This window comes from Narcine bancroftii, chromosome 7, assembly GCF_036971445.1.
Source record: "Narcine bancroftii isolate sNarBan1 chromosome 7, sNarBan1.hap1, whole genome shotgun sequence".
Taxonomy (NCBI): domain Eukaryota; kingdom Metazoa; phylum Chordata; class Chondrichthyes; order Torpediniformes; family Narcinidae; genus Narcine; species Narcine bancroftii.
The window spans coordinates 36,027,760-36,039,061 of NC_091475.1; the positions used below are offsets into that span (position 1 = coordinate 36,027,760).

Below are 11,302 nucleotides of genomic sequence, written 5' to 3' on the forward strand. Positions count from 1 at the left end.
ACACCCCTGATACGTTTTGAATGGTGGGAGGAAACCAGAGCCCCTGGAGAAAACCCACGCAGACACGGGGAGAATGTACAAACTCCTTACAGACAGCGCGGGATTCGAACCTCAGTCCCGATTGCTGGTGCTATAAACATGCTACACCGACTGTCCTGCCCCGACATCTTTCCTGCAACTAGGTGACAATTTGCCTGTATGAGGATTGTATCCCTCTCACCTTTGCCCACTTAAGTGTCTTCCTAAATACATCTTAAACGTGGTAATTGCATCTGATTCCATCAAATTCTCTGGCATCACATTCCAGAAATCAACTCCTGTGTACTTTAAAATTCTTTCCTTTCATTACCCTATGGACAATCAGGAGCAAATATCTCGGGTTAAATATAACCTCTCAGCTAATGCGCATACTTTTTTTTATTCAGGTACCAAGATCAGTTTTCCTGGATTAAAAGGCAAACTCATCACATCTTGGGAAGAAAAGGTGGGAATTGCTCACATAAGAGAGATGGGCTACAGCCAAGGATCACTGAGAATCAGCCACCATGGCTTGTACTATATCTATGCCCAGACCTTGTTCCGGTATCATGCCGACCACCCCATAAGTACCAGAGAGTACCAGCTGATTCAGTATGTGTACAGGAAGATGGCCAAGTACCCAAAGCCAACTCTCATCTTGAGAGGTGCTAGCACCTGGTCCTCGGGAAACCATAACTTGCACTCAGTTTATCAAGGAGGGGCGTTCAACCTGCATATTGACGACGAAATCTTTGTGACTGTTTCAAATGTATCACTGGTTGATATCGACGAAGCCTCCAGCTATCTGGGAGCATTCAAACTAGATTAAGGGCAATGTTGTTTGGGCATCGGTGGTATTGTCAACACTTTCTGAGCTGAGTTATTCCTCGTTTGAAAATAGAAATTAAACTATTGCTTTTATATCATTTAAAAGTTTTCCAATGAGAATCACTTCGTCATCGGGCCTAGTCCTACGAATAAGTGATTCCAAATTTTGAACAAGGCAGCTTGGTTGCAGAGCAGGTAGAACCAATGCCTCACAGCTCCAGAGAATCAGGTTGATCTCGATCTGGGCAGCTCCAGAGAATCAAGTTGATCTCGATCTGGGGAGCAGTCCACAGAGTACCTTTCCTCTAAAGCTCATAATTTTAAATGTGTGGGTCTTTAGGTGAACTGGCCCCTGTAAATTTCCCCTGGTGTGTGGGTGAGTGGTAGAATCTAAGGGGAATTGATGAGGATATGGGGAGAATAAGGTGAGATTAATGTAGATTAGTAGTTGCTGGTTGGCACAGTCAGTGGGATGAAGGGTTTGTCCGTGCTGTATGACTCCATTAACCTGTGGATCAATAGAGATGAGGCAGAAGCCAGTGATGTCATTCAAATGACACACAATGGACCTGCAGTCCAGGTGCTTTGATGGTTACACATCCTCGATCAAAGAGAGACAAGAAGTGATGACATCAAGCACATCTTTTTCTTTGCCAAAGGCAGTTTATTTGGTCAATACAAGAAACCACACGAGTACAGTATTACATTATTCTTTTCACAGCATGTGACATCAGTCTGCATGAACAGATTCAAACAAATCCAAAAGCTCGATTGCAGGCCTAAGATGAGCCAACTCCGGAGTGTTTCACAGTCAGCATTTAAACTTGGTGCCACTGTTTGAGGGGCTAACATCCTTGAGTGAAGCTCTTCCTGAGATTTGCTGAAAGGATCTTATCACAAGATCACAAAATATAGAAGCAAAAGTAGGTCCATTGGCTGAGTCTGCTCCACCATTCTAATCACGAGCTGATCCATCCACACATTCAGCCCCACTACCTGGCCTCCTCCCGTAACCCATGATACCCTAACTAATCAAATACCTGTCAGTCTCTGCCTTAAATTCCTCAAAGAAGTCATGCCACAAGATGCTCCAAACTATCTCAGCCAATTTCTAATTAAGTAAAGATGCACTGTAATACCAGATGTAGTTTTACTCCAGGACAAGTATTGACAATGCAAAATAGAGGCCCATCAATACACTGGGATCAAATTTGCAGAGTATAGCCTCAAAAAGAATTGTGTTTCTCTGAGCTGGAAGTAGATTGAGAACTCAGCATGACTGGTAGGTTGTTGAGACTACAAGTATGTCAAATTAACGCAAAGGGGGTGATTGGGGAGAGGGACGGTGATTGGAGGAGAATGACAGTGGACAGGGGAGGGGGATGGTGGTCAGAGAGAGGGGCTTGGTCCCAGTGGTCAGGGAGAGGGATGGGGACAACAAAGCGATAGTGGTCAGAGAGAGGAGCCGTGGTGGAGGGAGAGGGGCTCAAGGAGAGGGATGGTGGTTGGGGAGAAGTACACTGACAGGGAGAAGGACGGTGGTTGGGGAGAGGGATGGTGACTGGGGAGAGGGACGGTGGTTGGAGAGAGGGACCATGACAGGGAGAGGGACGGTGGTTGTGGGAGAGGGACCGTGACAGGGAGGGGGGCAGTGGTCAGGGAGAGGAACGGTGGTCAGGGGGAGAGACAGTGGTCATGGAGAGGGACAGCGGTTGGGGAGATGGATGGCGGTCAGGGAAAGGGACGGCGATCATAGGGACAGTGGTCATGGGAGAGGGACGGTGACAGGGAGAGGGACAGTGATCAAGTGAGGGATGGTGATCGGGTGAGGGATGGTGGTCAGGTGAGGGATGGTGGTTGGGTGAGGGACAGTGATGGAGAGGGACAGTGACAGGGAGAGGGATGGTGGTCGGGGAGAGGGACGATGGATGGGGAGAGGGATGGTGGTTGAGTAGAGGACGGTAACGGAGAGGGACAGTGGTTGGAGAGTGGGACAATGGTCGGGGAGAGGGATGGTGATGGAGAGGGACAGTGACAGGGAGAGGGATGGTGACAGGGAGAGGGACGGTGGTCGGGGAGAGGGACGGTGGTCGGGGAGAGGGACGATGGACGAGGAGAGGGACAGTGTTCGGGAAGAGGGATGGTGACAAGGCGAGGATGGTGATGGAGAGGGATGGTGGTCGTGGGAGAGGGATGGTGACGGGAAGAGGGACAGCAGTCGGAGAGAGGGACACTGACAGGGAGAGGGACGATGGTTGGGGAGAGGGATGGTGACTGGGGAGAGGGACAGTGGTCGGAGAGAGGGACCGTGACAGGGAGAGGGACTGTGACAGGGAGGGGGGCGGTGGTCAGGGAGAGAGACAGTGGACATGGAGGGGGGCGGTGGTCAGGGAGAGAGACAGTGGACATGGAGAGGGACAGTGACTGGGAGAGGGACATTGGTCGGGGAGAGGGATGGTGGCAGGGATGTTGGTCGGGGAGCAGGACAGTGACTGGGAGAGAGATGGAGGTGGTGATCAGGGATGGAGGTGGTAATCACGGATGGAGGTAGTGGTTGGAGAGATGGATGGAAATGATGTGAGGAAGAGGGTTGGAACTAATGATGAAGGAGATGATTGGAGGCAGTGGTTAGGGAGGGGGAAGATGCTGTTGAGTGGGGAAAGCATTGGAGTTTCAGTTGAACTGTTGGAGTCAATACTAGGGAGAGGGAGATGGTTTCAGGGCCAGGTAAGGGAATTTATGCCAGTAATCAAAACATGGCCATAATTATAAAATAATAATACAAAGTGCCTGAAATGTACTTTGTGGGAGAGGGACCATGTCAGGGAAGGGGGTGGTGGTCGGGGATGCCAGTCAGCATCTGTGGAGATGGAATCAGGGTTAATGTTTCTGATCCAAGACAAGTAGACATGTTTAATGTTGCTGAAGGAGTGTGTGGAGAGTCGAATTGGATAAAAGAGAGTATCTGATTGGGTGAGGCCAGGATTGACTTGGTGATAAGTTGTTAGGTTGATCAGTTAAGAGGAGCAGTTGGAAAGAGAGGGAAGTCAAACTGAGGTACATTGCAGAGCTGGGCACAATATCCTGAAGGACTTGCTGTAACAGTCGAGTGATTGCATAGCAAAACTTCTCCTTGTGGGATACACTTGTATAAGATCATTAGTTCATCAGACAAACAAGACTCGTTGGAAAGTAGAGTGGGGTGGGGAGTGTCCCAGCTGCTTGCAGAACCATTCTAGGGCGAAGTATTTAATATTTTGCTCCCCAGAAAATTATTCTGACCAGAATAAGGATTAGGATTGTCCTGAGATACCCATGAGTTGGGATCATCCAGGAGGAAAACCACAAGGCATTACAATAATTGCTGCCTTTATTTAATTGGAATAATTCTGGTTCTTGAATGGATTTTCTTTTCTTATAAGATGATGCCTTGCACTTTTTAACTGAATTTTCTCTTCAACAAAAATATCCCGCAATTTTGTTTTATTGTATTTTATATTATTATTCTTGCACAACCTGCTGTACTATGTAGAGGGTGACTTGCCTGGATAGCACACAAAACAATGTTTTTTACTATATCTTGACACGTGTCAAAAGACAATTCAATAATGGTGACGCTGAGCTAGTTCTCAAATTGCATATCTGAAAACCAAATGTGTTTGGAGTTGACATCATGGAAATGACAGGTGCAAAGTGAGGCCATTCTGGGTGGTTGTCTGGCTCTGCTTAGGTTGATATGATTGCATGCAGATGAAGAAATCAGAGCAGGTTTGTGGGGTCAACCATGAGGATGGTTGCTTACAAGTTGGGGCAGGTTATTAAGGAAGGGGGTGAACAGAAATTGGAGGTTTATATTGATACCGGAACCCCGGTCTCTCTCTTTCCCTACCTCTCTGTCTCCTTTCCTGCAGCTCTCCACCCCCTTCCTTCTTCTATAAGAGATATACCCTTCCTAGTGCTCTGCTCTCTCCCCTATTGCTTTCCAGTTTCTTTCTCTTCTACCCTCTCACCTGTGAGCCTGTCCCCCTACCTCTTCCTCCTTCCTCTCCCCTCCTCCTCCCCCTCCCCTTTTATCCCCCTGTTTTTCCAGATTCCTGATGAAGGGCTCAGGTACTTTTACTTCCTCTGGATACTGTGTGACCTGCTGAGTTTCTTTAGCACATTTGTGCCTTTTTAAAAAAACTGTCAGGGTGTACTGCCGCATGATGAGGGGACATCGCCGCCCATGCCCACAAGAAACTGCAGACAGTTGTTAATGCAGCTCAGACAATCATACAAACCCACCTCACTTCCATCGGCTCCACCTTCACTTCCCACTGACTCAGAAAAGCAACTAACCCAGCCACACTCTCTTCCCTCTCCTCCTGTGTGGTAGAAGATTCACAAATGTGAGATCATGTTCCACCAGATTCAAGGGCAGTTTCTTTCCCTCTGTTGTCAGACTCCTGAAAAAACTTCACCATAGGTAAGGTTCAATAAGGCAACCCTAACCCTAACCCTTATTCTTTTTTAAGGATCTAGTCAGACGTGGGTTAGAAGAGCTCTCTGTGAAAAGTGGCTAAAAAGACAATTCAAAGTTATCAAACCAAAGATTTTACATGCTAAAAGTAGAAACCGTTGGGTAAGAAAAATAAGACCCAAAAAAAAACGAAGGGCGATGAAGTTCAAAAATCACTGAGATAATCAACAGAAAGTCTATCAGGGAGTGGTGAAGAAGGTGCCGTCTGGATGTCAGAGCAGTCTCAAATAGGCAGGTGGGTGGGGAGGGGGGGGGTTGACATCTGATCTGCAAAAGTTGCTGGAAACAATGGAGACATTAAGTGGATGATTTTCTAAGGTAGAAAATACGCTGAGAGAGGTGGCAGACAAAATATCTGTGATGGCGACTGTGCTTGAAAACCTGATGGCTCAGTTGGACCAGGTCAAAAATGACCTGATAATGGCTCCAGGAAAAACTGAAGGCCCTGGAAGAAAATGCAACAGCTTAGAAACTGGACAAACAATTGTTGCTGGATAAAATTGATCATGTGGAGAATTTCAGTAGAAGGAATAATGTCCGCATCATCAGGCTAAGAGCGGGGACTGAAGAGAATGATCATGTGGGTTTCTTTGAGGAATAGATTCAACGAGTGTTGGGAACACTTGTGGAGAGAGTACACTGGATACTCAGCCCCAGAAGACCAAATGATCAAAGACCACGACTGGTCCTGGTAAGATTTCTGAGTTATCAGGAGGCAACATTAAGAACAGCAGTTGAGTATGCCAGTGAAGATAATGGCCCAGTCAAGTTGGAGGGTGGAAAAGTGCTGTTTTTTTCAAGACCTTAGTATGAACCTGGTTAAACAAAGAAAGGAATTTGAGGGCGTCAAATGACAACTGCGAAACTAGAACTAAAATACTCAATACTATACCCATCGACATTGATGTGTCGAGGTACCTCAAAGATTCATCTCCGAAGAAGGTAGATGTATACAAGGACTATCAAGGGGACCTCAGAATCTATTCCAGAAAGAAAAATAAGAAAAAGATAAAATGAACTGTGAATACTAAGTAAAATAGTAGTAGGGTGGATACCCCAATTTAAGGGGGTTTTAATGGTGCTGGAGAAGGAGAGTTTTTGCAAAATGCTGCTGCTTTTAAGAGGAAGGTTCTCTTGGATGGTAAAGTAGGCTTTTTGCACGGGTTCTGGGGCTTCTTGTTTACGTCACTGTCAGTGCAGGGGCATTACATGTGTTTTTTAAGAGAGAAATATCACTATATTGCATGAATAAGCAGAAGGGTCATATGATAGAACTGGATATGTATGAATATGAGTAAAACATTAAAATTTATTTGTTATAATATTAACAGTTTAAAAGGAACTAGAAAAAGTCTTGGCACACTTAAAAAAAAGGCAGACATAGTTTTGCTACAGGAAATGCACCTTACAAAATTGGAACATAATAAATTAAAAAGGGACTGGGTGGGACAAGTCTTTTCATCTTCTTTCAACTCCAAAGCAAGGGGATGGGGGGGTGGGGTAGCAATTTTAATTAACAAAAATATATTGGTGTTGGTTGAGGACTTTCATTGATTCAGCGGGAAGGTTTGTAATGGTACATTGTTGGCTAAATGCAGAATCATGGACGTTTTTGAATATTTATGCTCCGAATTTATGCTCCTTCATGCAGAATGTCTTAAATACAGGGGAAGGAAGACAAAATGTATTTGTTTAATTTTTACTTGGACCCCATTCTTGATAAATTAGTGAAGACAGTGACAAAAGCAAAAGCTGCAAAAGTTATTTTATCTTTTATGAAGGATTGAAATCTGATAGAAGTATGGAGACAGTCATACCCCAGGTCAAGGGATTGTTCATTCTACTCAAAGGTTCACAACACTTATCCGAGATTTGATCTTTTTTTAATGTCTGCACAATTGGAAAACAGAGTGGTTGAAATGGAGTACCTGACTAGATTGCTATCTGATCACCGCTGACTATAACAATAATGATGCCAGAAAGACAGGAGAGTGTTTATAGATGGTGTCTTAATCCTATGCTTTTGAGAGGGCAGATTTCTGTAATTTTATTGGGTGACAAATAGAATTGTTTTGTGAAATGAATTTCCCCTTTACTAATGATAATTTTTTTAAAATATGAGTCACACACAAGGCTTATTTAAGGGGACAGATAATTTAATATACTAAAAAAAAGGAACACATGGCAGAGGTTAATGGTCTGGAGAAAGAAATAACAGAGCTGGAGAAAGAGGACCAGAGATTAGGTTCGATAGATAAATATAAGATATTGGAAATTTAATACATTGCAAACAAATAAAATAGAAAAAAAATTATTTTTAAATCAAAACAGAAATATTATGAGTTGGAAGATAGAGGGCATAAAGTTCTGCCATGGCAATTAAAGGTGGATGAGACATCAAGGATGATTAATGCAATCCAAACAGAGCTTGATAAATTAACATATAATCTGGAAGAAATTAATGACACTTTTAAACAATATTATACAAAACTGTATAAGTCAGAATTGCTAGGTGACTCTAGAGAGGTAGATGACTTTCTCTCAGTGACTGAATTGACAAAATTGGAAAATAAAGATCAGATGGAATTGGATGCCCCCTTTACTTGAGAAGAGTTTGAAAAGGCCTTGAATATATTACAGGCAAATAAATCACTGGGGGAGGATGGTTTTCCAGCCAAGTTTTCCAGACAATTTAAAGATCTTTTGATGCCTCTTATTATGGACATGGTAGGCCAGGAAGCAGAGACTCAGACTCTCTTGGAATCCTTCTCAATAGCTATGATCACAGTGCTACCGACAAAGAACAGAGATCCGCTAAAACCATCCTCATATAACCCTATTTCTTTATTAAATGAGGACTACAAGATACTGGCTAAAGCACTAGCTAATAGACTAGGCCTCAAAAAAATACCCTGTGGATAATTTGGGCAGATTATTCAGTATAATTCATCTGGCTAAGTCTAAAGATGAGAATAACTATCTTTGGATACAGAAAAAGAATTTGATTGGTTAGAGTGGCCATTTCTATTCAAAGTATTGGAAAAGTTTGGAATGGGCCAAATATTTATTGACTCCATAAAAAACCCTTTATCATACGACATGGGCCACATTTATAACTGATAGTCAGGTGCCCACTATCTTCAGGTCTCTTTGTTTTGGTGATTGAACCATAAGCAGAGGTTATAAGGAGGGATCCGGACATAAAGGGATTCAGAGTTGACCAGGAAGAGCATAAAATTAGTCTGTTGGTACTTATCAGACCCTGATAAGTCTTTGGCCAAACTACAGACCACATGAGAGCTCTGATAGTCCGTGAAGTTATATTTTTGATATTTCTGAGAGGGGGGAGGGAAGGAGGTAGGACATTTGTAAATATTTAATATACTTGATGTGTATAAAAGTTTAAAGATTGTGTGAATATATTTATGGAAAATTAAAAATAAAATATTAATAAAAGAAAGATACAATAAGATTTTACTCTGGACCAACTGATCTCTCTTTTACTCTGCTGCTCTGTTCTATGTTTGCACTACTGTATGGGTTGACTAGCTAGATTGCTCACAAAATGAATGTTCCCAGTGTTCCTTGGTTCATATGATGTGACAAAGCTTTGACCACAAGTCAAATATAAAAGAGAAAAGCACTGGATGATCCTGATGTCACCGATAGTCATTGAAAAATGGGTCTTTGATGCCAAGTTCCAAGAACTCCATTTAGTGTTCATAACTGAAGTGTAGCGTCATGTATGAATTTGTCAGTACCGTCAGGTTTTATTGTAGTGTAACCTGTCCGAACATGCATTTTTGCAACATATTGATGAGTGAACACATAGTAAGACTGCCCTTTTATCCACGCGGATGAACTGGATTCAGATCACTATCTCACCATGTGCATTCATGGCACAGGAAGAGAAGGGTCTGAATGGATTCAAGACGAAGCTTTCCTGACATCCTCAGGAATTATAATCATCGAATGAGACTATGTCTTTTTGCATTATCTGAACAGCTTCAACTGCTCATTCAAGACAAAATTATAGATGAGAAATGCTTGATGGGGTGCATTGAGACTCCTCATTGGAATAGTCCTTGGGTATGAGGTGGTCTTCAAGGATTTTGGAATCTGAATTCCAGGTTCTGATCCATTATTTTACACTGTCAGCCAGTCTGAGAGACATGTTCAAAAGTCAGCCAGACATCTTTTCCTTCTCCTCCAAAGTGCTGTCTGAGATACTCATATACAGTCTCTCACTCACCCCATGAATTAAACACACCCACATATTTTTCCATTGAAGAAATTGTGGTCCAAGTTCTTGCCAAATCGATTGGGTCAATTAGCCGATCATTATGTTGGTGTGATAGCAGAAATTATTACCTGACTGAAGACCAGTACAATTAAATCAACAGTGAACACATTTGGGCATGTTGCAGAACGTGTGGGTGTAGGATAAATACCTGGAATGAAACCATATCTTGAGGGCAAAGGCAAGTTGGTCCAGTGACTATCTCTCATTCAACATGAGAAAGATCGTTATGGAAAACTCAGACAGCACTTTAAATAGTTGTAAAAATTAAACTCTGTAAAATCAAGAGCAACTTAAACAGCTCAGGAAATAGCCATTATCTGCAGAGAGATAATCTGTCAATGTTTTGAGTTGATGATTTTTCACAGAGGGATAAAAGAATGAGTGCAGCATGGAGGAAGGCCATTTGGCCCATCTCGGCTGCACCACCTCCATGTAAATCAGTTTAACCTCAGCAGCTTTTCTGCTTAACCCTAAAAATTGTTTCCTTTCAGATACTTATCAACTCCCTTAGGATACTCTCATTAAAGCTGCCTCCAACTCCGATAGTGCTGTCTGAGTAGATGTGGGAGTGAAACTCGCTACGAATGTGGGAGTGAGGCCCACAGCGGATGTGGGAGTGAAACACGCAGCGGGTGTGTGCGTGAGGCAGTGGAATGTTATGGGGGGGATTAGAAAATCATGTCAATATTTTTGGTTTTATGCCATCCTACTTGAATTTAAATAAGATTTCCTATTGCACAAATCAGCAACAAACCCTATTTGCAAGCTTAAAAACTGGGTTGTACTTAAAAAAAATTGCTATAGCAATTCAGGTTTTGCATTGGAAATTGCGAAATTGATCAAAACGTTTTGATTTCAAGAAAGTGAGCTGAGCAAATGGAAAGCTCTGTTCACAGACCTCCAGGGTACTATGGGAACTTCTCGAAATGAGAGCAGTCAAGGCCTGCCTAAACATGCGGGGATTCAGCCGTGCGGGTCCATCTCAGGATAAGATGCCACCTGTTCCTCCCTAAAATCAAAGTAGACCAAATCATTCCTTTTCCAGTACATATGCTTTGGGGACCTCTCTGATGCAGCATCCAAGAATGCTGGAATGCATGGCAGAGATTGGCTGCCACTACTTTGGAATATCCTGTAGGGATGAAAGTTGAGGTTCAATTATGGACCTCGATCTATGGACACAGCGGTCCTGACAAAATAAGGCAGCCAAAAGGTTCCCCTCAGATAACAACTTTGAAAAACACAAGCCTGCAAATAGTTTGTTCACCTCTACCTGCTAAAGTATGTGCAGTTTCCACCATTAGTGTCTGAGACTAAGACACACCCCATGCAAATTCCACAGCTGGGAAAGGCATCCTGCTTCACTTTAACTCGTACTATTGCATTGAAACTTTTTTAATTCTTCAAGCCTGGGAATATTGTTTTGTTGGAGTACTGGACAAAATAGTCTTGAAAATTAAGCACGTGCACCATTTGTATCTGCGACAGAGGAAAGTGGACCCCTCTGAAACTGTCTTTCATTCTGTTCAGGGAGTCATCCCGCTGATTCTATGTTCAGCACCTTTAAAAGAACTGAGAGAATAGAACAAAAACAGAAAAGTAGATGTCCTCCAGAAAGGCAGCTCTGGATGAAG

The 11,302-nt window shown here is 43.1% G+C and overlaps 1 protein-coding gene across 6 annotated transcripts in view; it reads left to right on the forward strand.

Moving 5' to 3' along the window:
• dgkh (diacylglycerol kinase, eta) overlaps window positions 1–11,302 on the forward strand; it is a 516,150-nt gene that overhangs the window by 502,527 nt on the left and 2,321 nt on the right. For 5 of the 6 annotated variants that reach the window (XM_069889589.1, XM_069889588.1, XM_069889592.1 and 2 more), the window contains one exon: window positions 426–944. In XM_069889589.1, coding sequence (XP_069745690.1) covers window positions 426–847 — 422 coding nt within the window. In that variant the 3' untranslated portion in view covers window positions 848–944. Of the gene's footprint in view, window positions 1–425; window positions 945–11,198; window position 11,302 lie in introns of those variants that run through there. The other variant, XM_069889594.1, reaches the window with a different exon arrangement.